General features: G+C 37.8%; 3 protein-coding genes across 4 annotated transcripts; 2 read left to right on the forward strand and 1 right to left on the reverse strand.

Moving 5' to 3' along the window:
* Nucleotides 1–734: 734 nt before the first annotated feature.
* LOC306867167 (transmembrane protease serine 9-like) lies at nucleotides 735–8,560 on the forward strand (the record flags this gene model as incomplete). The annotated part of the gene is made up of 14 exons (XM_079412736.1): nucleotides 735–867; nucleotides 965–1,092; nucleotides 1,197–1,264; nucleotides 1,858–2,033; nucleotides 2,119–2,160; nucleotides 2,241–2,354; nucleotides 2,939–3,104; nucleotides 3,189–3,463; nucleotides 4,006–4,148; nucleotides 4,233–4,620; nucleotides 6,295–6,463; nucleotides 6,566–6,831; nucleotides 7,906–8,042; nucleotides 8,399–8,560. The coding sequence occupies 14 exons, from the start codon at nucleotides 735–737 to the stop codon at nucleotides 8,558–8,560; spliced, it is 2,367 nt and encodes a 788-aa protein (XP_079268862.1).
* Nucleotides 8,561–8,770: 210 nt separating this feature from the next.
* On the reverse strand, nucleotides 8,771–11,880 carry LOC306867169 (mitochondrial import inner membrane translocase subunit Tim13-like). The gene is made up of 3 exons (XM_079412739.1): nucleotides 11,666–11,880; nucleotides 10,671–10,739; nucleotides 8,771–10,583 (listed from the first exon to the last, which is right to left on the reverse strand). The coding sequence occupies exons 1-3, from the start codon at nucleotides 11,783–11,785 to the stop codon at nucleotides 10,485–10,487; spliced, it is 288 nt and encodes a 95-aa protein (XP_079268865.1). The 5' UTR covers nucleotides 11,786–11,880; the 3' UTR covers nucleotides 8,771–10,484.
* A 2,171-nt stretch (nucleotides 11,881–14,051) lies between these two features.
* LOC306867233 (ectoderm-neural cortex protein 1-like) lies at nucleotides 14,052–24,680 on the forward strand. Of its 2 annotated transcripts, XM_079412834.1 has the most exons (3): nucleotides 14,052–14,241; nucleotides 15,176–16,973; nucleotides 22,780–24,680. In XM_079412834.1, the coding sequence occupies exon 2, from the start codon at nucleotides 15,183–15,185 to the stop codon at nucleotides 16,950–16,952; it is 1,770 nt and encodes a 589-aa protein (XP_079268960.1). In that variant the 5' UTR covers nucleotides 14,052–14,241; nucleotides 15,176–15,182; the 3' UTR covers nucleotides 16,953–16,973; nucleotides 22,780–24,680. The 2 variants fall into 2 exon arrangements, with proteins under 2 accessions (XP_079268960.1, XP_079268961.1); XM_079412835.1 differs by lacking the exon at nucleotides 14,052–14,241 and having other exon boundaries at nucleotides 15,074–16,973.
* The last annotated feature ends 1,731 nt before the right edge of the window (nucleotides 24,681–26,411 follow it).

The following is a 26,411-nucleotide window of genomic DNA, read 5'->3' on the forward strand; positions in this document are numbered from 1 at the left end:
ATCTATTTGTTGCATTTTATTACAGATATTTTATATTTGACACCATTGTACTTTTTTTTCATAATATAACAATTTAGCAATTTAGGTTTTAAATGGCATATAGCTATAGTGAGCATACTCCTGTTTTTAGCATGTATTTTTGTAGTTGTTGTGACCTGAAATAATAAGTGTTTAATTATTATATATCATATTTTTCTTTAATTTCAAATATTTTATCCATTTCATTATTTTCTAGATTAATCTGAGTATATTATATTGTGTTCTCAAGATGTATGCCAAAAACGGCCTTTTTATTTGATACTGTTGCATTGTTGTTGGCAAGCATGCAAATAATAGTTTTAATTGGCATTTATCATCTGTTTGACGTCGATAAATGTAATGAGAGAGTTGTTGTGGAATTAACAAACCCTGAAGTGAAAAGTAACTTTATCAGTATATTCTGGAACAGCAAGCTTCATATTTCTGCATTATAACATTTCCGACTCGACAGAGGTTTGTTTTGGCTTCTCGGAACCACTCCTAGTATTGTCTCTTTCTATGGCTGGTGAACTAATACTTTGGCATCCCACAAGATGATTTCAATGTCGGCACCCAAGGGAGTCGCTAACGCTTTTGAGCTCTCAAAAACCCAATCCTGTTTTTACCTGGTCATCTGTCTGTATTTGTTACCTCCATGTCTTGTGTTTTACAGTTTGGATGTCCAGGTTGTGTTGCAGGTCTTTGTATAGACTGAAATGGAGAGGAAAGACTTGAATAAGTGGCCCGAGGGTGATCCACAGCCAGCTTGCCTCTCCACTTGCAAATGTATGACTTTAGCTGCCATTCTGATTCTTCTCATCATTGGGGCTGCTGTGGGATTTATGACAGGTGAACTCAATATATTTTTTTTATAGTAATTTGTGCAAAGAATCAAAATATTATGATACTGATGGAAACCTAAACCAACCTTGTTTTCCCTGTTTAGCTTATTTAATACAAGAGGAACATTATTTCATGGAAACAGTGGAATTGGAAGGTCTCAGTTATGATCCAGATCTGCGAGATAAAACATCAGGATTCTATGTAGTACTGACTGCGACTCTGAAAGAAAAGGCACGACCAGAAGACATGAATGTTAATGTGCACAATTTATTAGTTATTTCAAAACGGCACAATGCAGATGTAATAAGGGTTTCACTGTCTTCACTATTTTACAGATCACAAATATCTTTAGCGCCTCTGCAGTGGCAAATCACTTTATTGACTGCCAGATAGTTGCATATGGGTAGGTACACTGCTTACATGCAATGTTTTAATAGAAAATTTGCTGAAACTGTACTTACCATCAGACCATCCAAGATGTAGAAGTGTTTGTTTCTTCATCAGAACAGATTTGGAGAAATTTAGCATCACTTGCTCACAAATGGATCCTCTGCAGTGAATGGGTGCCGTCAGAGTCCAAACAGCTGATAAAGACATCACAATAATCTGCCATCACACTTTAACTGGAAAAAGCGTTATTATGGACTGTTATTTCATCCAGAGTGATGATTCAAGGTTAAAATGCTTTAATGATGGATTTGTTTCTTACAAACATGCAGCTTTTCAGTTCACAGGACATTAATTGATGGAAGGGAGATTACTGTGATGTTTTTATCAGCTGTTTGGACTCTCATTCTGATGGCACCCAATCACTTCAGAGGATCCATTGGTGAGCAAGTTAAGTAGTGCTACATTTCTCCAAATCTGTTCTGATGAAGAAACAACTCATATTATCGGTGAAGTAAATTATTAGCAAATTAAAATTTTTGGGTTAACTTTTCCTTTCACATGGTGGGGAATTATGGTATTTGTTTAAGAGTCTGTAATATCTTTCAGGAATGCCAACACAAATGTTTTGACCACTCTACATTTGGTCTTCCGGAACTCTCAAGTCCAGGGTTATACGGAGAGTTTTGTTCAAGACCTCCTCCGCACTGGATTGAAGGCCATTTTGAATGGGAAACCCATTGTTATCCCAGATTATGGCGAGATCACTGGCATCATCCTTCTTGGTACGCCAGTTTCCTTTTTTCCTCTTAAAAAAATAAATAAAAAAAATCAATAATAGTGTTATTTTGACCTATTTTATAATTCCAGGAGCAAGTGGAAAGTCATTCTATGAGATTGGGAATGACATAAGTAAGATAATATATTATTGATCATATATGAAGGTTTATTGTAAACTTAGAATGCTCAGATTTGTTTGTTATTTATGGCAGGTAAATGTCCTGAGAACACATTCACTTGTGACAATGGCGAGTGCATCACAAAAACAAATCCAGAATGTGACTCTATAAGCGACTGTGTTGATGGTTCAGATGAAGCCTTTTGCTGTAAGTGTCACCATCTTGCTATGCTAACACTTGAACTAGCTGTTAGTTTCTTTTTTGTAAGTTTAAGAACTAATTTGTGCTGTAAGTAAAGGTATTAATTAATGACATTTTAGTATCAAAATAGTTTAAAGGAGTGGAACATGCATTTATAGTTGTGCTCGTTAAGGTAAACATCACAATCATCAAGGGTTAATGATTTGAACATACCACAAATCTTAATTAAACATACATAATAATTTGGTACACATTTGAATGATACGTCAAATTGTGCTGCATAATAAGTCAATGAGCGTTATTAGTCTTCTATGGATTTCTGCCCAATGGACAGCAATTCTGGCAAAAAATTAATAGACTTAAATTTAGGATGTACACAAGCTATATCAAGGGTCAAGAATTTCACAGGGACAAGAAGCCACCTCTAAACCAACGAACAACCTAGAAATCACCTAGAATACCCTCGGAAATGCATAGAAACATGCTAAAGTCACTAAAAACACGTTAGCAACCAAAGAACTATAGAATTGTAGCGGCTAGTTCTAGCTTAATTTATGTTCTTTGATTGTTAACCACTGTTTCTCTTATAGCCTGCGGAACACGTCCAGCCATGGCTAACCGTGTTGTGGGTGGTGAAAACGCTCGTCACGGGGAGCTACCCTGGCAGGTCAGTCTCAGACTACGTGGCCGTCATACCTGTGGCGCATCCATCATCAACAATCATTGGCTCGTCAGCGCTGCCCACTGTTTTGAAATGTGAGGAATCATTCTTGTAGAATCTTCATCAGCCCATCACTAGACACCAATTTATATTTAAATATATCGTCTTATATACCAAAGAGAAAACAACCCAAAAGATTGGACGGCTCTTGTGGGAGCCAATCTAGTCACTGGGGAGGAGGGCGAAGCCACCATAATAAACATCAAGTCCCTGGTTGTCTCTCCGAGATACGATCCAATGACCACTGACAGTGATGTGACTGTGCTGGAGTTGGAAACACCGTTGACGTTCAGCTCTTATGTTCAGCCAGTCTGTATGCCATCATCCTCTCATATTTTCAGTCCTGGGCAAAACTGCATCGTCTCTGGCTGGGGAGCTCTTAATCAGTTCTCCAGTGAGTATGTTTGATGTTGCGGAAAGCATCTGAATATACTTTTGCTTGAGTTTGTTCAGTTATTCAGATGTGATTGTGATAATGATTCACTTAGGTGCTCTTTTCTTGACTGAGTTCTTAAGATCATTGCACACAGAGTCCGAAATTTTCGCACGTTAAAAAAAAAAAAATACGACCTCACGTTGTGTCAATCAAGTTTGCACACTGCCTCTGAAACTTTCGTACGTAAAAAAAAATTTGGATCAGGTTTGATTTTCTGCGTTTTCGCATCCGTAGCATGAATTTTGATAAGAAAGGATGGGAAAGAAGAAAAAGCTGAAAAATGCACGTGAAAATTTCTGACTCCGTGTGCAATGACCTTAAGAACTCGGTCAAGAAAAGAGCACCTAAGTGACCGAGTACATCTGAACTAAACTTAAACTCAAGCAAAAGTATATTCAGATGCTTAATAAGATTCCATGAAGACCAGTGGTTTTGCCACAAGTCAAAAGTCTGGCTACTTGAGACTCTTTTTAAGAATACTCGTCTTTGTGCCTGTGCAGTTGAGGTGCCTTCTACATTACAGAAGGCAATCGTGAAGATCATTGACTCAAAAGTTTGCAACAAGTCAACTGTATACAGAGGTGCACTTACCCAAAATATGATGTGTGCTGGTTTTCTTCAAGGGAAGGTGGACTCTTGTCAGGTAAGGGTGCTAGGAAAAATGCTTGATTAAAAAGGGTTTCAAAATTAATTATTCAACTGCTTTAAATGTGGTTTTGTCCTTTAGGGAGACTCCGGAGGCCCTCTGGTATGTGAAGTGTCCCCTGGACGCTTTTTCCTGGCTGGCTTGGTGAGTTGGGGAGTGGGATGCGCACAGATCAACAAGCCTGGGGTCTATTCTCGCATCACCAAGCTCCGCAACTGGATTCTGAGCTACACCAATACTGCACCAACATTCCAAGTCGACCCCACTATCCCTAGTGTCACAACCACTATGGTTAACATTGCTAAAGTTATGAGCCCATCCTCTGAGCAAGTTATTAATGATTATAACCCTGCTCCTGAGAACTGCAGTGGTAATTATAACTGTGGCGGAGACATGTGCATCAGCAAGACAAACCCAGAGTGCGACAGAGTCACTGACTGCCCCAATGAGGCTGACGAGAAAAACTGTGGTAAATAATCTCTATTCCATAATCTCAGGTTTTAGGATGCCCAATCCTGCTTCTGGAGATCTACCTTACTGAAAAGTTTAGCTTCAAACCTAATCAAACACGTAATTATTACAAAGAGGTGTGTTGGAGCAGGGTTGGACCTGAACTTTGCAGACAGGCACCAGAGTTGATCCTAGGATTGGGCACCCCTGCTCTACATTAACTCGGGTTAGCACTCACTTTAATGAAATGTTAATTAGCTAGAGTAAACCTTCATCAGGGTAGGGGTTATGAATTACTATTGGTTTTTTATGTTGTACTATTCTCTGAGGTCCACTTATGTTATCAAGATTTTTACATCAAAAAACATAATTTAGAATAATAGGCTATTTTCTGTCCTGTTTTTAACCCCCTTCATCAGAACGCTCTGTTTGAATAGGCGTGGCAGAATTTAGAAGTAAACGCCCACTGATGTGACTGGCTAATAGTTGTGTTATGTTTGACAGCCTACATCCTTCATAGATGGACACTGCTGTGATATAGATTAAAAACACATAAATACTCAGTACATATCAATTGATCTGTAATAACAGACAAAGCATTGCAACATTACTGTCGGATCCAATATAGTCGGCACTACATAGTCTTTTAGTTTCAATCTTTCTGAAAATCCTGCGTCAAATTGTGCCTTGTTTGTAAATGAATCCAAGGTAAAATGAAGTAAACAAAGTGAAAGTGAAGTGACGTGTGGCCAAGTATGTTGACCCATACTCGGAATTTGTGCTCTGCATTTAACCCATCCAAGTGCACACACACAGTACTGAACACACACACCCAGAGCAGTGGGCAGTCATATTGCTGCGGGGAACCGGGGAGCAGTCGGGAGTTCGGTGGCTTGCTCAAGGGTCTCACCACAGTCGTGGTATTGAAGGTGGAAGAGAGCGCTGGTTATTCACTCCCCCCACCGACAATTCCTGCTGGTCCTGAGACTCGAACCCACAACCTTCGGGTTACAAGTCCGACTCTAGCCATTATGCCACGACTGCCCCCAAAGGACCAAGTTCCTACTGACGAGATCTTTTGGATTCTGCGTAGACTTGTTTACCGCTCTTATCATATACCCTCTTTACACGCAAATCGGTGGATGGGGCTAAACAGGCAGTTATATAGAAGCAGGTGTTGATCTTCTGAGGAGGTGGTGTTTAGCCACACTATTAGATCATAAAGTGACAAATTCCACAACCTGCTCTTTTGGCAGAATGGCTTGAATGTAAGCTGTTTTTGGACTGACAAGAAAGTTTTGAGCTCTGAAACATACAGAATTTTTTAATAGCACGATGACCTCTTATGTGTCAAAAGATCAAGGGAATTTTGATTTCTCAGTTCATGACTCCTTTAAATTTAGATGAAAGAAGGGTAGCTATACAGTCTGTTCAAAAGGTTGTACTGTCACCAATTTTCACAACCCAGAGTTCTTTATTGCACTGTAAGTTTTTTCGGAATAGCATATTTTCAACATTTTGTCGGCTGATTGACACCAAGTTGCACAACTATACAACCCATTGAACAGACCGTACATGCATTTCGCACAGCCTTGTATTTATTGGTGTAAATGCAAATATATCTACCCCTAATAAGGACTAATTGAACTAGCTTTAAGAACAAGAATAAAAGAGTCACCTGATTACTTTGTAGACTGTGGGAATCGTCCAGTTATGGGCCAGGAGAGGATTATTGGTGGTGTCACTGCTCATAGAGGTGAATGGCCATGGGTGGGCAGTCTGCAGTACCAACGCACTCACCGCTGTGGAGCTACGCTTATCCACTGCAAATGGCTCCTAACTGCAGCGCATTGCTTCAGAGGGTAGTGTACCTTTGATTGACATCTACCCAACATGCTCTACTGTCAGACCTGGACAGAGTTGAACAGGGAAGATTTAGTGTTTTGTTTTGTTTTCGTTACTAGTGACCTGAACCCTGACAGCTGGACGGTAAGTCTTGGCTCAGTCATTTGGTCTGGAGTGGGTGCTCTGGTGATTCCAGTGCAAAGGATCATCCTTCATCCAGCTTTCAATGGCAGCACCATGGACTTCGATGTGGCCCTGGTGGAACTCTCCATCCCCGCCCCCAAGTCCTACACCATCCAGACTGTGTGTTTGCCTTCTCCCTGGCATAGCTTCATCAAAAGTATGGAATGCTACATCATTGGTTGGGGTGCTGAGAGGGAGGATGGTAAGTTTGCGCTTGGTCAAGGTGACCAAGACAAAACCTAACACTAGTAGTTTATGATAGCATTTTCACCCAACACGTTTTGGTGCGGACCTAGGTTCGATTGACCTTAATGTGTGGGTAATGCTGATGCTGTCTTCCAAACTAGAGTGTGCACAAAGGAACCACACATTTTCCGTCTGTTTGGAAAAGGGAATTTGATTCACATTAGTAGTCTTACATTTTGTAATGGATGTAAAAACAAACAAAACATGAAACCCTGAAAACATGAAAGGGTGGCCAACATCTGTCCTGAGTAGCCACTGTCCTGCAGAGTTTTGTTCCAACCTTGACAAAAGTTGGTTAGGTGGGTGGTTCAGGTTCAGTTAGTTGGTTTAGGTGTGTTTGATTAGGGTTGGAGCTGAACTCTACAGGACATTTGCCTTTTCCAAATACCCACACTTGCGGTCTTAGCCAATTGAGAGCACGAGCGCATGCGTGCGTCAGGAAGTAAGTGCACAAGTCTGTCCCAGGTCTTTAAACCGCCAAAGCGTAGTGCCCTTAACACACCCTAAATCCACACATCTCGAATACTGCTCCGGAGCTATTCGAGGTTTAGTGTATTCCATCATGTATAATGTTCTGGAAATAAATTGGGAGACTTTTTGCCGACATCTTGCGAGAGGTTTTTTTTTACAACACTGTAGCCTAAGTGTGTCCCATCACGTAATGAAAAGTTCTACACACAGTTGTGGTCTTCATCCTCACTTGAACAATTGGGCCAAATACAGGAAATACATCATATAAGTAGTCAAGTGCAAAGACTGCAAGTGTGGGTATTTGGACAAGGCATGTGACTCTCCAGGACCAAAGTTGGCCACCCCTGCTATATGCTATTAGTAAACCACTTGGGTATCAATCATTGGTATTGTGGGATTTAAGATTTGGTCAAATGTACCAAGTGTGAAAACAACATAAAAAAACAGCTCTTATATACTTCCCCCTACTTGAAGTCTTTTTCCAAAAAGATATGGAAAATTACGACTGCTTTTGTTTCACAAGGTGCATCATGACATATGGTCTGCTTATCCCATGTAGGCATGATAACCAGTTTGCTGCAAAAAGCACAGGTTAATATCATTGATCAGTTGGACTGCCAGCAAGCTTACGGTGCTGAACTTACCCACAACATGATGTGTGCTGGCTCTATGGAAGGAGACAAGGACACATGTCTGGTGAGTTTCTGGTCAAAAATTTGTTTCTAAAGACTATAGACTACTAAATATGAATATATATCAATACTAAAGAGTTCTGAATTCTACCATTCAAAATAGAGGGCTGTGATACATTCTTCTCTTTGTAGGAGAAATCTGAATCACTTTTTCTGAAGCACTGCTGCACTTACCCAACGATACTTAATGCTCTAAAAGTCTTTTTTTCCACTTAAAACATCCAACATGCCTCTTAAGCTGATTACATAATCCAGCCCAATGTAACCCAACCATGTCCTAGAGTTTTCACCAGACTTCTGTAAATGTCATACCTTCCATAAAAACACCAATGAACGCAGTGGTCTTGTCTTTGTCTGCAGGGAGACTCAGGGGGCCCTCTGGTGTGCCACGAACCACAGGGCCGGTGGTTTCTGGCTGGGGTGACAAGCTGGGGTCGCGGCTGTGGTCGACTTGGCTTCCCGGGAATTTACATGAAGGTCACGGCTGTCAGAGAATGGATATCTATATACCTCCCTTTTTAAGAATATCCACCACCTTCTTTCTCACAAGTGACATGCAGTCGTATCTCTCAACTGAAAAGAATGCATGAAACTCAAATGGACTTTACCAACAGGTTCATACTGTACTGTCAAAATATTTATTTTTCGTATTCCCAATGCATTCTGGTGTACAAAGCAGTAGCCCTTGATGTGCTATAGCCATTGAGGCTATTAAACCATGAGGCCACCACTGAATCTGCAGACTTTTTTAACGTAATGATTTTAAAGGAATAATCAGTGGAAAAGCTCCTAATTAGTTAGGATGCAGATTCCACGTGGCCCGGAGTGTAACCAACATAGCTTCAAAATAATGATCATTTTGAAGTGGTTTTCACTTCAGGTGTAAGATAATAAAAAATGGCAACATTTGCTTGCATGAAGTTTGATAAATTCTGATTGCAAGAGACAAATATCACCCGCAGGATTTATATTCCTGTAACACAAGATGGACTTTACTACAAAACTGAGGCAATTTTTTTTTACTTTGTTGATGAAGAAAGAAGGATTAAGGAACATTAAGTAAAGAAACATATTGTATATTACGATGGAAACCTCAATACCAATGTTTATGCCATTAAGGCCCTGTCCCAGATGGAACACTTCATGTGCACTTGCGACTGGACTTACAATGGCTGTGTGCGCATGTCCGTTAAGTCAACAAGACTGTAGGGTATCCCGTTCGTCATTTTTACATTCAATAGGGTGTTCGCGAGCACCCCCTTTGCGGCCACTATGCACCCTCGATCTGCACTTCTACTGAGCCTGCACTGGGGCGAGCTTCGCAGCAGCCTTCAACCCGACAGTCAAAGTGGCATTACGTCACGAAAGTGCGGGTTTAGGGTGCCATTTGGGACAGGGCCTAAACAAGACACTTTTCAAACTGTTTCTCCACCATGACAATACTTGACCAGGCTGTAGAAGAACACAGTTCAGATGCATACCCCCTGTGGCAACGCTGGGAATGCAACGCGTACGTTCATTTACTTTCTTAGTGTGTTTCAGGCCTAATTTGTACGACTGGTGCTACATCTGTTAACCAATGAAAGAATAAACATCAATAAAAATGGACTAATTTGGTGGTATTTATTTGCATTTCATAAAAACAGCTTGGTGACAATTACACAACATCTGTCTGGACATGCCTTGGTGGAGTTTGTGTCTCTGTCCAAATCTTTCCAAGACTCAATGAAGCAAAGAAAATTGGAAATTTTGACGGGTGTACACAAATTGAACTACAAAGGCTTGCAGTTAAACAACCCTACTACTGTACTTATGAGACAAATGACACTCCAGGGTTGACAATTGCGGTTTGTTCTTCAGAGGTAAGTAAGAAGGACTGTTTGGCTGCTCCTGGTGAAGAAGCGACAATTATTGCAACAAAGGCGCCACTGAGTTCTCCCCCTCTGGGAGAAGAACTAGGTTTGTGGAACAGAGTTGGTAAAGTGAGCCCTTCCCTCAGGGAATGGAGTAACATCCACCCAATGACAAAAGACAGACAGATTGGTTGCTTGATAAATGGATAACAGCAAAAGGGGAGGAATCTGAATTTTAGCATTGTTTTTAAACATACTAAAACCTCAGAACAGCAAAGTGGAGCGAAAATCCAGACCAATTCTTTTGTTATCCCAATTCCAGCCATCATTTTAAGCATAAGAGTTGCTACTACAATTATCAATCCCTTAATCTAAATTTGTCAATTATTAAACAGCTATTTTATGTTTTATATAATCATTTTAACAAACAAAATGTAATGAAATGTCCATGTAGAGTCTAAATCCAACCCCCTGGTTCCTTCTGTAGCCATCAGCTGTTGTTGTGTGGTAAGAAAGCCAAGTCTATACACCTGTCGTGTATTCAGAGACATCTCTACCTGAGGACTGAGGTAGTACCGACTGCCATCTGCACATCAAATACGTGCCCTTTCCCTCTGTAATCTGGAATTATATGCACGGGAGACCGTGTTCCATGTGTCCATATATCGGTCCATACACATGGCGATGCATTTCTGGAAAAAAAACAAAAGGGGAGCAGGTTTAGATTTTTTTTTTTCTCAAATAAACATGGGTAACGGCATAGGAAGAGTCACTCCCACCTGTTCAGAGTTGTCCAATGTGCTTCCTGGCTTGCCAATGCACTTCTTGAAGCATTTATCAGTCATTCTCTGCAATGCGGGACAAATTCTATTAGGAATGCATGGAATGATTTGGTAATACCATGTTATCTTTTAGTACTTGTGATACCTTGAAGAACCTTGCAAAAAGGGAATATGGCAATATATCATCCAGTTAAAATGGGTGGTGTAGGATTCAGTTTGAAACAGTTCAGTCAGTAATTGCTAATACATTTCACAAATAATTACTATGAAATGTGAAAAATGGAAGTAGAAACACTGAAATTATGTTTTCTAGTAAAATTTACTTCAAACTAGTTTTATTTACAAAAAAATCATTATTTACAGTATCGTATAGTGTTAGTAATACATAGTAATGTTATGGTACTTTGAAATATTTATTTGAAAATATGGTAATTGAAGGTTTTTGCAAGAACATCATACAATGGTACTACTACGGTACTTTTTGTACTACTTCTCAGACATACTGTTGGACATGTACCATGGTATTCTTGGACATACTTAGTAATACTATAGTACATAATAGTATGTCACTGTACCATCACAGTACTTTTTGAAAGCGTACCGTATTAATATACCATGGTATTTCTATACAACACTACTTACTTATACAACAACTACAGTACTTAATTTTTTTTACCATGGTAGTAACATGGTACATGTTCAAAAAACAGTTTTATCATATTTTAGAGATAAAATTGGAAAATACCAGGATAATACCATGTTATTTTTCTGGTAAGTGTACACAGTGATGACCTTTGCTATACAACTGTGTTTAATGAAAACCACAATGACATTTGCATGGTACTCCAAATTATACCATGCTATTACCATGGTCCATTTCTACTGATCAATTCATTTACCAATATACATTAATAAAACTACTTAACACACGTTTCTCATAAACATACTAACAAAAACAACATTTAGCATCTTAAGAGGTTAAAGTCACTTACCTGCAGCAGCTCTTGCGCGTTTGCAACAGCAATCTGAACTTTGACCTGCTCCATTATAGTGCCAGTGTCCATTTTACCAGACGAGGAGCCAGAAGAGAAATCTGAACCGAAACTGTCCATTTCACACACTAATAGACCTAAAAACAGTGACACACTGGATAAAAGTGAGTGTCGCTTCGGTACATGTGATAACTGCCCTTGAGATGAACCGGAAGCGCTCTGGAAAACATCCTGACTGTTGACTTTTGGGATATGTAGTTTTTAATTACAGCAATATCAAAAATTAATAATACAACTAAAATAATAAATTACGTGATGAATTAAAGTCTTATTTTAAGGGAAGGTGCTATTAGCATAAATTCTGATTTTAAAACGACGAATCACTTTAAACAGTCTTGCAATTTGAAAGAGCCAACAAAATTATTAACACAGCATGCTAAAATGCATATATATATATACATTTGTTTTTTTTTTTACAAATATCTGTTAATAATTTGGATAATCTAATAATAATCTAATGATTTGTTAAAAAAAATTTTTTTGTTTGTTTTTCTTCAAGAATCAGCTAAAAAACACATCTCTTCCATCTTTATTTGACACTAACTTTTACTTTACTTTACTTTTAGTCATTTAGCAGGCACTTTTATCCAAAAGTAACTAAGACTAAAAGTAAAAATACTATATACACACATTTCAGAAAATAAAGAAATTAAATAAAATTGACAAATGCATTTCAATACTAAACATTTAAATGAAAACAAAAAATAAGCTAAAAACAATTCAAAATATTAAAACAACAAAAGGTTTGAGTATAATAATGCTTCTAACATAACACTAAGCCAAACACCAAAAAACAACTACATGTACAGCCACACACATATACATACAAATACAAATAAATTCAATATATATATTATTTCATTTCCATATAGTATGAAGTACTAAAATTAAATAAAACTAAAACTGAATAAACAACCTATACAGACATCAACACTGAGCCAAGCACATATGTTTTAAAACAACAACAACTTACACATAGTAAGAAATGGTTATAAAAACTGAAACAGAAGTGAAACAAGTAACTCTAAAAAAAATATATATATTTTTGTATTCTATCTGTTTTATTTTTATTTATTATACAATTAACAAGGAGCACAAAAAAGGCCTCTAACACTAGCTTGCTCAATTATTTTTCATTTTCTTTTTTATAATTAAAAAAAGAAAAACCTTGCTACGTGTACAGTGTTAGACTAACTGAAACTTGTTATAGGCTAGCACTTGTATATCATTGCTCTTTTGTTGATTTTGATTGCTTCCATCGTCCTCACTTGGATAAAAGCTGCTAAATGACTAAAATGTAAATTTGTGCTTTCTAATGGTTTCTCTTAAATGCAATATAAATTGTGTCCAGTAGGTGCCTCTACATTCCTACAGGTATGTTATTGCTGTGGAGAAATTATTTTCCCTCAGTTTTTTCTTTAGTTTTATTACATATTTATACAAAAAAACATACATGCATGCATGTAAATAAATAATACAGTAAAAGGATATCATAATAATAAAATGAATAATTTCTAAACGTGCCTAAAGCCAAAACAGGCAGTGGAAGTTAAAAGTATAAAACCTGCTAGAAGTATTTCTTTAGTAAAGTCAGATATAATTGGTGTTGAAGACTGGGCAGTGAGTAACAGCTCTAATAACTCTATTAGACATGAAGTGAGTGTTGGCAGGGGGTCTGACAGTAATACAGTACAGTGAGTGTTTATAGTCATTCATAGTACAGGACACTGGTGTTTGTACAACCACTTTGAGGGTGAAAGAAAGATGCAAAGAATAACATCATGTTTCTCCTGTCTGCATAATTGTGTTGGAAAGCAAACATTATGGACTGATACTAAATACCAGAGAGACTCAGTACTGTGGTATGACAATTGTAAAATGCTATTGATTATTTTATTTACAATTACAATTATTAAATTTTTTATTGAATAAATATTATTTTACCTTGTAATTTAGTAATACTGTATTTAAAACTATTTTTAGTTTTCATGACCATTTTTTTTGTAGATATTTAAAAAAAAATGGTCTTCGACAAAAAATGTTTAAAAATATGCATGCATCATGCATTGTGTTTCAATATCAGTCACACTGACATGTGCATGGTCACTCATTCTTTAGTTTTTATGACCTTTTTTTTTGTAGATATTTAAAAAAAAATGGTCTTCGACAAAAAATATACATGCATCCACCATGCATTGTGTTTCAATATCAGTCACACTGACATGTGCATGGTCACTCATTCTTACTAATAAAACGCGTCCTAAAATCACCTCCTTCCCCAGGATTGGACATTTAACATGCGGGAAGAGGAGGAGCGACTGAGATCTACACTACACGCTCGCTCACAGTAGTAATGTTCCCCAGCAGCGTGTAACAGGCAGATCTCGCAGACTTCAGATGGGTCTCATCTCGAGAAATGTTACTACTGAAACCTTTCGGCGAGACGTCTTAAAGTAACACGCGTCCTTAAAAGTCGAATGCATACTTTACAAGTCCGTGCGTGGAAAGGAAATAAGGTAAAGTCATACTACTTTTGATTATACGACACAACTTTACAATATATAAACGTGTATACATTGATTGGCACAGTAGACTTGTCTGGCGAAAACCTGCCACTTTAACCTTTAAATCTTTGGATTTGTTGCGAGATAATGTTATGAAATATCATGCACATTTTTTCTCTAATTTTTTTAAGCAAAGGAAAAATATATAGAATCGGTTGTACTTTAACACCTTAAGTTATTTAAATGCATTTGTTGCCGTGGTAACCATAGTTAAATGAATGCAGAATTTTTCAAATATGAATATTTGTACTTGTAGAAGCAATAAATGTAGTTACCATGGTATTTTATAGTTACCATGGTAAATTCAGGAGCCACTGTATCTTAGTTGATTCAACTTGAAGATGCTTTAGTAAAGGCTTTTTGAAAATTTGTTTTCAATGAGAATGTATTTTAAAATTGCATTATTTAAATACAACTCAAAAAAGTAGAAATGTTATAAGTATTCCAGCATTTAGTTTAATTTACTATTGTACTAGACAATTAGGTTTCGTACTGCTGTTCGTTTTATGCATAACTGAAATTATGAAATGAGCAGTAACTTTATCAGAGATCAAAGAAGAACGCGGTGATTCATTTCCCATAAATCATTAACCCTTGTACTGAAAGGGAGAACAATCTCAAGGTAAACGAAAAGCTGTAATGTTTTATTGCTGTTTAACAAACGATTATGGGTTTACTGCTGTCCAAGGAGATGGTTGGTTCCAAGTGTAATTGCCCTAACTATTATGTATCCACTGTCTAATTATATGTTAAGGATTTTTAAACACTGCTGAACAATAGGCCTTCTGAGTAATATCAAATGAACGTCCACGGATGATTTGAGATGTTAATACTTTATCAAAAGGGATCTGAGAGGAAATTGTTTCTTTTTTTGTCTTTTATCCAGTTTAAAGATGTCTGTCAGTAATCACGAGAACCGAAAGTCAAGGTCAAGCTCTGGGTCCATGAACATTCATCTGTTCCACAAGACATCACATGCAGACAGCTTGCTTACCCAACTCAACCTCCTCCGCAAGCGACGTGTCTTCACGGATGTAGTCCTGCACGCTGGACATCGAGCATTTCCATGCCACCGAGCCGTTCTGGCTTCATGTAGCCGCTATTTTGAGGCCATGTTCAGTGGTGGCTTAAAGGAGAGTCGAGACGCCGAGGTCAACTTCCACGACTCTTTGCACCCGGAGGTCCTGGAGCTCCTGCTAGACTACGCCTACTCGGCCCGGGTGATCATTAATGAGGAAAATGCAGAGTCTTTGCTGGAGGCTGGCGACATGCTCCAGTTCCACGACATCCGTGACGCCACCGCAGAATTCCTGGAGAAGAATCTGCATCCGTCTAACTGCCTTGGAATGATGCTTCTGTCTGATGCTCATCAGTGCCAGAGGCTGTATGAACTTTCTTGGCGAATGTGTCTGGCGAATTTTGCTAATCTATACCACACTGAAGATTTCCTGAGCCTGCCCAAAGATAAAGTTCAGGAGCTTGTTTTTAGCGAGGAGCTGGAGGTTGAGGACGAAAGTATTGTGTACGAGGCTGTTATTGATTGGGTCAGAGCAGACATCGGAAGGAGACATCTTGATCTTCCCGACCTTCTGCGCTGTGTTCGACTCGCTTTGCTCCCAGAAACCTATCTGCTAAAGAATGTCGCATCTGAGGAGCTTGTCATGGGACACAAGGTGTGCCGCGAGATTGTGGAGGATGCTGTCCGTTGCAAAATGAAGATCCTGCAGAACGACGGCGTTGTCACGGGATTCTGCGCCCAACCCCGAAAGGTCAGCCAAGCTCTCCTGCTTCTAGGAGGCCAAACGTTCATGTGCGACAAAGTGTACATGATTGATCACAAGGCAAAGGAGATCACTCCCAAAACGGACCTTCCTAGCCCTCGCAAAGAGTGCAGCGCTTGTGCCATTGGCTGTAAAGTATATGTCACAGGTGGTCGAGGGTCTGAAAATGGGGCTTCAAAAGACGTTTGGGTCTACGACACCTTGCATGACGAATGGTCCAAAGCTGCACCGATGCTCGTCGCTAGATTCGGACATGGTTCAGCAGAACTTGACCACAGCCTGTATGTAGTAGGTGGACACACATCCCTCGCGGGGTCGTTCCCTGCGTCCCCGTCTGTGTCTCTTAAACAAGTGGAGCAGTACAACCCCCAATCTAACAAGTGGACACTAGTTGCCCCTCTTCGAGAGGGTGTAAGCAACGCTGCTGTCGTAGGGGCCAAAAACAAACTCTTTGCTTTCGGAGGGACTAGTGTCAACAGGGACAAGTATCCCAAGGTTCAGTGCTTCGACCCCTGTGAGAACAGGTGGACAGTCCCGGCCACTTGTCCTCAGCTCTGGCGTTACACGGCGGCAGCAGTTGTTGGGAACCATGTTGTGGTCATTGGCGGAGATACAGAGTTTTCTGCGAGCTCTGCGTACCGCTTCAACAGCGAGACGTTCCAGTGGACCAAGTTTGGTGACGTGACTTCCAGGAGAATCAGCTGTCATGCAGTGGCATCGGGGAATCGTCTCTACGTGGTTGGGGGCTACTTTGGGGCGCAGAGGTGTAAAACTTTGGACTGCTATGATCCGTCAACGGACTCATGGGATAGCATAACAAGTATACCGTATTCGCTTATCCCAACAGCATTTGTCAGCACCTGGAAGTACCTCCCATCTTGAAGAAAATATGTCTCTGATTTGGTGAGTATTTTACGGTATTACTGTCCAATTGATAACGTTTGCTTTAAGTGCAAGCCCTCTCAGATGTATAAAGCAGTAATTTTGTTTGTTGATGAAAAATGTCTACTCGTAATTAGTGCTGTTGGGTGTCAAATAAAGATGAAATGTTCCTTAATAGTTCGAAAAGGAATGTGGCAGCACAAATTACAGAGTAAAACGCGTCTCTCTGGGGCGTACAGGCTTTTCCAAATGCTTCCAGCAAGAGCAGGATCAGGTTCATGCTTGTAGTTCCTCTTATGGTGAGGCCTGTGCCATTTTGTGCATATTGCTCCACTGAAACAGCGTATGTTCTTGCTTCCCTGGGTTGTTTACAAATCCTCCATCTTTTCTTTTAAATAAATGTCAGGGCGTATTGTTCTCGCTAGTGTACACAGTAGCCAGACAGATAACAAACTCAAATAATGGCTGACGATGTTTAGAGAAGGTGTGTTTATTTGAGATTGAGGCCTAATGTTTGGCAGGAAGAATGGAGACTGGAACCATTCAACTTGTCAGGTGGCATCTTCACCTCTTTATTTGTTGTAAAACAGGTCTTTGCTTGAAGAATAACTCTCGCTAGTTCAGCTTCAAAAACGTCTAGTCTTGTTTAACACATTTGCTTGTTACCGAGAGCTCAACGTTCACTTAATGGACGGATGCCAAGGGGAACTGCTGTTTGCCCTTCCTCAATAATAAACAGATGGTTTGGGTGGAGACAGGCAGAAGAGAGCCTGCGAGGCCCCAGATCTGCACGGCTGCTGCTGACAAGTCTCTTTTATCCTTCTTTGAGAGTGCAATTCCAGCTCTTTTGAATGTCACAAATTCACCGTTGATTTTTGCACAGAATAGCCTTGTCAGAAACAGCAGAGCGAGGCATAGGGTGCAGCTATATTTTGCAGTGTTTGGAAGCCAGCAGCTTAAAACTAAAAATACACATCGCTTCAGAAGCCGTCATCTCGTAATGGGGCGAGGAAAACAAATAGAAAAAATCTCCTTCTCTTTGATGTCCACTTTTGCAGACTTCCAGTACGCTTTACAAATATGCGTTGCACCAAAGGTGTACAGTCTCAGATCATTTCTCACCAGTCAGTCGCGCCCATTTAAACGCAGATATGTTTCTTTCCTATTGTCACTACATATCAGCCCAGTGAGTCACTGTTTGACTTTGAGTTGAGTTAACAACTGAGATATTCGGTGGAACGCAGTTCTCTCAACATACTTAGTACACTTTTTCTATCCCAACCTGAGATAGAAAGACACAAGCTGTCTGTATTTACTCGAACAACCCGATGAAATGATTTGACAAATACAGATTGGTTTCCTATGTTGACGTATGTAGCCTCACAGCAAACATAGCATCAATACCTTAAGGCTAACAAGAATAACAGCCACAAAACTGCTTAAACAACTTGGGTTATGTTTGAAACCGCATGCTAGCATACTTTTCTAGCAGTACATATTATGTGTACTTCAACACTGTGTGTACTGTATCCCACAATGCATTTTGCTTGATTTGTACTTCCATGGTTGCAGATGAATTATATTTCCTGTCTTCAGGCAACTATAATGTTTTCTAGCTGGAAAGACTAGTAATCCAAACTGTAACATGAGCACTATAGAGGAAGTTATCAAGATCTTCTCATTCTTTGGTCTTGCAGAACAGGCTGTGGTAACTGGCACCCATCCAATATACACCATATGAGTCTCTGTTTGTTGTGTGACACACCTGATCTAGGTCAAGGGTCGGTTCCTGGCTTTCAGAACGGCTTTATTATCCACGGAGGCGGACCAGAATGACCCTCACGGTCAATACTAATGTTTTATTAATGCGCACCTTTTAAAAAGCCATCTGAAATGCTAGCAGAAAGATCCTTTATTTTGGCATCAGTGTCCGTCCTTTCATGCCCAACACGCGCATAAAGTCACCACGTCCTGCTGAGCCCTTGCGGCGCGCCTGGATCTGCATAAAGTTAATGGATATTTCTTTCACTCCTTTGTCCTGGAAGCGGGACCTGCGGAAAGAAATTGAATAATATAAAGGCCTCAAATTGGTTACCAGCCATAAATAGATCAAACGGGTAGTTCAGCCGCGCACTTGCTTGGTGTAATTAATCAGATTTGCATAATATGCATCCATCAGAAGAGGTGAAAAGGTTGCGATCTGCATACAAACCATCTTTGTTTTTGAAGCCAGGGGCACACAGATTGAAAAAAACCCGTATTTTTGTTATTTAGGGATCAATTAGAGCTCACTTCGGCGAAAAATTAATGCAAAAGAAAATGGCAATAAGGTTTAGGTGGCCGTCATGTCATGCTGTGATAGGCGCACACTTTTGCTCATTAGTATACATTACCAGAATATTGAGAGGTGGCACATAATGCAAAGAAAATGGCGTTCCTAATAAATAAGGTGCTGATTGGGATTGATCCTTTAGAGGAGCACATCACAGATCAATCGGCACAGTAGTTTACACAGCTGTCATTAATTCACCCCGTGACCCTCATTACAGCTGCTGAAACCATCAGGAAAGAGCTACTGCCAAACCACTACTTCACAATTTAGCTGCGCTGAAGAAATATTTATTTATTTGTATTATTTAAGTTTTATTAAGGGTTATATAAAATAAAATAACTACATAAATAAAATTGGTGATATATTTATTCACATTTATTTATTTTCTTCACATTTTATTAACAAAAACAATTTAATACAAAACAATGGGAGAAAGTCATTTATTTGGGTAATACTTATAAAGCAAATGGTTTTTTAAATTTTTATTTAAAGTACTATTAATCATGAAAATTGTTTTCACCATTTTTTTAAACTGAATGAATCACTCAAACAAATAAATAAATGGCATTTTATTTATTTATTTTGTAAAAATAAATACAAATAGATAAAACACTACCTAATTTATTTTTCGGCAATATTTAAGTTTTATTAAGGGGTTTTACATTACTTAAACTTATTTACTTTATTTAATTATTTATTAATTGCTTTTAATATATATTACCAAATTTGATAAAAATAACGTCTAACTAATCATTCCTGTTTTACCATTTATAATAAACTGAACTGAAGAAGGTCTTTTGTTTTCACATTGGTAATGAATGTAAAATTAACGTTAAAAAGATTATTTTTGTGATCAAGGTCTCATGTGCTAAACCATTTATAACAAAAATAAATAAATATATTTGAGTGATTAATGATTTATCACCCAAATAATATTACATTAAATTAAATATTTTATTATTTATTTTGTAAAAATAACGCAACCAAATAATAGCTTTAAAAACAACTAAAAGATGAGATAAATTCAATAAATACATAAAACTTTGAGGGCCAGATTTACTAAAGAGGGCAAATTAGTGTTAGAGGGCAATTTCATAGACGCGCCAATGGGAGGGGTGATTAATTTTAATACTCTCCTCCCATAAATTTTGCGTCTGAAAGGGAAACTCCTACAAATGCATATTCCATAAGGTCAGGCGCAAAAATAACTGTGTCCACGCCTTTTCATCGCTAATTCGTCACTTCGCATCTTTATTTTAACGCCAAAAGACGGTTTGCGCTGGCACAAGCTGTTAGTAAATCTGGTCCGAAGACTTAGTCAATTAAAAGTCCTTAAGTGTGTTTTTTATATTTTAATGTACGTAGCCTAGTTGACTGCTTAATAAAACATGGTAGTAAATTCCAGAGTTTGGAAGAATAAAGTAGATGTAATAAAGACAAAAAGAAGGTTTTCAGTTTATGGCATGAACTAGGTGATGAAAACAAGGCCGTAAAATCTATTAAACGTAAGCTGATTGAATCCCAGGCATGCGTTTGGGTCTTTAGACTCGCTTTAATGGAATTTCCAAGGGTTGCAAACTGGGTCAAAGGTCACCTGTCCTGCTGCTGCTTTGGGATGGGTGACGCTGATGGATGGACACTTACGCAACTCTCAAAAGTTCACTTTACCACACTTTAAGCATTTGTGTGGTTTGTGTAGAATCGCTTGTCAAGTCTTAAATTAAAGTGTCTGCCATGTCCCAGAAATAACACAAAGGTATGAAATACGGGACGCTTATGTTTAAATATAACTGCTCTGAAGTTGCTGTACTTGTGAAACGCTGATCTCTCTTAGGTAGTATTTTTAATGCTGGAGTGTTGATCGTCTAAACAACGGAAAAACAGACACCGTGTCTGGAAAGGATGCAGTATTGGGAGAATTGAATAGCATTTGAATCTTTTTTTCTGTCCAGATCTGAGCTTTGACCCTCATGCATCACATCCAGAACAATATTGATTAGAGAAAGATCATTATGTCCTCCAGTAGAGGCGTTCAAGCCTTTAATTACGGCAGCGAACGCATGGAAACATGTGTTGTGGTGTCAAGAAACACTGCTGGGTGCGAACAGATCCGCTGGCTGGCTTTAGGAGTTAGGTCACAGTATTATCTCTAGACTTTACAACATTGTTAACCCTGTTAAACTCTAAATCAGCTTTAATGGTGTCAATCCCAGACTCAGCCTTATTCTACGGTTGAGCTAGAAAAAAGCATACAAATACACTAACAACACTCTTAGTGTTCCTTAAAATAATATGAATAATATATATATTTTTAAATTTTATTTAAATTAATTATAAACAATAGTATAATAATAAACAGTATAATATTAATAATAAGTGTTATTTATTTGATAAATTATTGCATATTTTAATTATTATTAATAATAATAATAATATGAATAAAAAATGACAAATAAAAATAATTGTGTGTATATATATATATATATATATATATATATATATATATATATATATATATATATATATATATATATATATAAATAAACAATTGGTCATTTATTTTTAGCATCCTTTGTTTACTAGCACTGACTTATTTGTATTAAAATATTTTTTATCTTTTAAGTTTAAAAGATAAATAAAATGTAAAATAATACATAGTTAATAAATAATAATAATAGTATAATATTAAATAGTATATTAAGAATAGTGTCATTAATTTTAATTAAGTATTGTATTAGTTATCTGCATTTTATATGCCATAATGCAAATACCAATAATAAGAAATACCATAATAATAATAACAATAATAATATGATGATGTTATAATTGTATAATATTAATGAACAATAATAGTGATTTTAATGTTATTTAAACTATTGTATGATACATCTGCATTTTATATGCATGTTGCAAAATATTTATAGAAGTAAAAAAATTAATGATAATAAAATAAAATATTCAATGTTAATTTAATAATAATAATAAAAAAGGTATAATATTAATTAATAAAAATAGTTATTTTTATTAAATTAAATTATTGTATTATATATCTGCAGGTTATTTGCCATGTTACTCTCTAGATATTGGCTAACCTTTAGTCAAATGGTTTTCACATTCCCAATGCAACCGAACAGATAAAATACACACTTAATAGGTTATGTTCAAAAACAAATCTAAAGGAACTGCTTGTTTTATAGGTTGTGGAAAAACATTTTGTGAAAGTGGAAATTAGGCACAAGTGAACTTCATGAGCTCATTACCTACATGTTTCAGGGGATGAAACGCATTTAGCAGGGCAAGAATAGTTTTATAGTGCTTGTTTTAAAGCTCTTCTGAAATTAAATGCAGCTTAACATACCAAATGTGATCTCCTTAGTAAGTGTTTGTAGATTACATGTAGTTGCTATAGTTTTGTGATGCGCCCAGTTTCTCAAACTAATGTGAAGGATTGTAGGTGAGCCATGTGGATTTCAACATGTGTTTTTCCGTCCTCAGATCTTCTGGCGTTCTCTGGAATGCAGCCGAGTACCCCCCCCCACCCCCCCACGAGGCCTGGGAATGCCGGGGGAGGGGAGACGCTTTTCCTCTTTCACATTCACATGGACCTCGGGCTGGAAACCAAGCCTTAGGTCAGTCGGGTGGGTAACCATGGCAAATGGATCCCATCCCAGCTCACCGCAGTCCTTATGGCGAGACACGACCCTGAAGAGATGCAGAAAGCATTGTGAACGCATGTGTACATAAACTTACTAGACTCAACTCTTTAAAACAGGTTATTTTTAGCCTGAGGTTCCACACTTCAGTGGCTCACACGGATCCTGCTTGGTCATAAATTAAGTAATAATTAACTCTTGCCTCTGGTTACTCCCTTTAGCGCATGAAACTGGGCTCATTGTGTTCTTAGTAGACTTGGGTGACTTTTGAAACAGGAAATAAACCCAAAATTGTAGAAGAACTAGTTAGGCTGTGCTGCCTTTTTATATAGAAAGTTTTTTTATATTGAATATATTATTACGCAAGAATATTCAAAACACTTCTCTGATTAGCACTGTATTCTTGATATAAAAGTACTAGACAAATAGCCAGGTTGGGCTAATTAACAAATTTGGGTGGTATTTCACCTCCAAATGATAAGAAATTAAGCCTGGTTTTAGACTGTTTGCATTGTGATATTATTTTCAAAGCAATTAAAGCAGATTCTCACTACCGTAATGCAAAAATGTCAAAAAAATCTAATTAAAAAACGCTTAAAAATCCTGGACAAATTACGGTAATGTGGAAAACAGCCGCAATTGTCATGAAAATGATGTCAAAATGTTAAAACGGAAGAAACAAATAAGGAATTAGATTTTGCATAAATAAAATGAGCCTGGTTTTAGATTGTTGGCATTGTGGCATTATTTTCAGAGCAATTAAAACATATTTTCCACCTAAATTCTCATTACCGTAATGCAAAAACATTATTGCCATAATGAAAAAAAGAAGAATATATTTAAATTGAAGTTACATTGTGGATTTAAATAGAACAATATGGTAATGAAGAAAAATGTTCTTAGTTGTCATGAAAAATTCACAATGTAAACACCCCCCCCCCCCCCCAAAAAAAACATTTTGTTTGCATTTTTTCAAGGCAATTAAAGTAGATTTTCCTCCTAAATTCTCATTACTGTAGTGCAAAAAAGTGGTTACCACAATAGAAAAAACTAGATTATTCAAATTGTATTTGTATATATGCAGATTTAAAGGCTGGACAAACTACGGTAATGATGAAGATTTTTCTTAATTGTCATGAAAATGTCACAGTGCAAAATAGGCTTCATTTTCTTTCGCCAAAATTTGTCACTCAACTGTAGGATAACGTGTAGTTTACAATGTGAATAGCATTTGCTTAGTTATTAAGATAAACTACTAAAGCTGTGGATTCCATCTTTATGGTTTTGTGCCAAACCTTCAATAAACTGTTTTATGTGTTTTAAAAAGTGTACGAAAACCTGACAAACTTCTTAAATGTTGTTGCCGTACTTGTAGCCTTAATTATGTTCTATTGTTGTATGTACATTTGTGAAGTATATTGTATTTTTAAGTAGATTTTGCACATTGTGTCCTTCACACTGTTGAAGGGTCATCTACACTCATAAGGGTGTTTTCTTAAACGTCATTAGAATGTGTTGCCTAAAGCCAAAGAAAGCGGCACAGATAGAGACATGTTACCAGCTAAACGCCGCATTATTGTGAAATGTTTGTTTCTTTGTCGTGAAATGTCTTAATTTGTGTACAGATTTTTGATATCACTGATTCTTGGACATTTAATACCAAATATTATTGTTTCTAACTTCTGTCAGTCATACAGTAGGGTGTATTAAAGACTTTTTTAATAAAATCCCGATGAAAATGCTAAGCATGTGTTCTTTTGTTTTGTAGAGCGAGGATTGGATTAGTGGATTAGCATGACTAGGATCTGCTGAGTGAAAATGAATGCCTCGCACCTTTCCTAACTTGCTAGATACGCTGGAATTTTGAAATTGTTGGCCACACCCAGTTACCTGGAGTGTAAAGTTCAATTTCTCTGCTCAAACTTCACAACTTCATGTTGCTGTTTTAGCTCAGAGATGGTCTTCAGAATCGAGGGTGTGTGTACATGTCACAGCACCAGCCTCATTCCTCTCATTCCCGGGCAGGTGTTATTAGTGGTAATGCCAATGAATGGCACTGAGACTCTAGACTGTATTCCTTTGCTCAGATTGTAGGGAAGAGATCTGTCTGTTGAAACAAAGAGACATCAATTAAGCCAAACAAGAATGTGAAATTTCTTTCAAATGAACTTTGGAGAAACTGACCAGATGTTAGTAAGATTCATCCAGAGGCAAAACCCACTTCTGACGATTGTAGGACCACTAATTAAATGACAACGCCTTGTTCTCTAACCCTCAGGCCATCCAAGATGTAGATGAGTTTGTTTCTTAAGCTAAATGGATTTGGAGAAATGTAGTATTGGATCACTTGCTCACCAATGGATCCTCTGCAGTGAATGGGTGCCGTCATAATGGGAGTCCAAACAGCTGTTAAAAACATCACAATAATCCATATGACATATTTGTTTTGTACTGTTTTAGCTTGCAAACGTTGCTTGATCTATGCAGATTTCTATCCTGATTCAGACAACTTTTTCACTGGATAAAGTAATATTATGGATAAAGGACTCGTATTTTGTCAAAAGCAAAATTTTAAGTTTAAAATGTCTTGATGGATTTGTTTTATTACAAACATGCAGCTTTTTGCTTCACAAGACATTAATTGATGGACTGGAGTGATGTGGAATATTTGTGGATTATTAAGGTGTTTTTATCAGGTGTTTGGACTCCCATTCTGACGGCACCCATTCACTGCAGAGGATCCATTGGTGAGCAAGTGATCCAATACTACATTTCTCCAAATCCATTTAGCTTAAGAAACAAACTCATCTGGCCTGAGGGTGAGTATATTTTCAGCTATTTTTAATTTTTGGTTTAACTATTCCTTTGAGATATCAACGTTGAGTGATGAAATCAAACATTCCTATTACATCTCAAGCAATTCAGTCATTTCCAAACCAAATCCATGGCTGAGCTCCAGGAGACTGGTTGAAAAAGACATTGATACTGAAAGTAAGAACTGGCCTGATGCCCGCCAGACACTCTTGAATAAGTTATGCATGTGGAGGTCAAAAGCCACGGGTCCATGCACTAATAGATCCGATCAGAGATGCCAGATGGGAGAAATCCCTAAAAGCAGCTGGGCACGATCCCATGGGGAAGAAAACTGGGTTTTCTAGACAGATGTCTTTGTAAAAACGATTTTGCAACTACTGAAGCCTTTGTGACGGTTTCAACTAGAACAGGAAAGTTAACAAACTTTGCAGTTGGCTTACAAATCCTTTCGAAGTTTGAAGGTTATTGAGATAATTTTAATACTTAGATCTACTAAATATGAGCAAAACAGACTGAAAAAATGTCTTTGCTGTTTATCCTCCAGATAAAAATTGGTTGTACAATATTATATAGGCTGCATTGCTGGCTTTGGTGTACTGGAACAATGGAAAAAGGCGGCAAAAAATAAACTTCATTCATCACAAGCACCGTGTTCCAGCT

Source organism: Barbus barbus (genome assembly GCF_936440315.1).
Source record: "Barbus barbus genome assembly, chromosome: 49".
NCBI classification, from domain to species: Eukaryota; Metazoa; Chordata; class Actinopteri; order Cypriniformes; family Cyprinidae; genus Barbus; species Barbus barbus.

Coding starts and splice junctions, on each gene's coding strand:
- LOC306867233 (XM_079412834.1), top strand. CDS start 15,183: ATGTCTGTCAGTAATCACGAGAACCGAAAGTCAAGGTCAAGCTCTGGG.
- LOC306867169 (XM_079412739.1), bottom strand. CDS start 11,785: ATGGACAGTTTCGGTTCAGATTTCTCTTCTGGCTCCTCGTCTGGTAAA. Junction 10,740..11,665: donor ACGCGCAAGAGCTGCTGCAG/GTAAGTGACTTT, acceptor CCCGCATTGCAG/AGAATGACTGATAAATGCTT. Junction 10,584..10,670: donor CATTGGACAACTCTGAACAG/GTGGGAGTGACT, acceptor TTTTTTTTCCAG/AAATGCATCGCCATGTGTAT.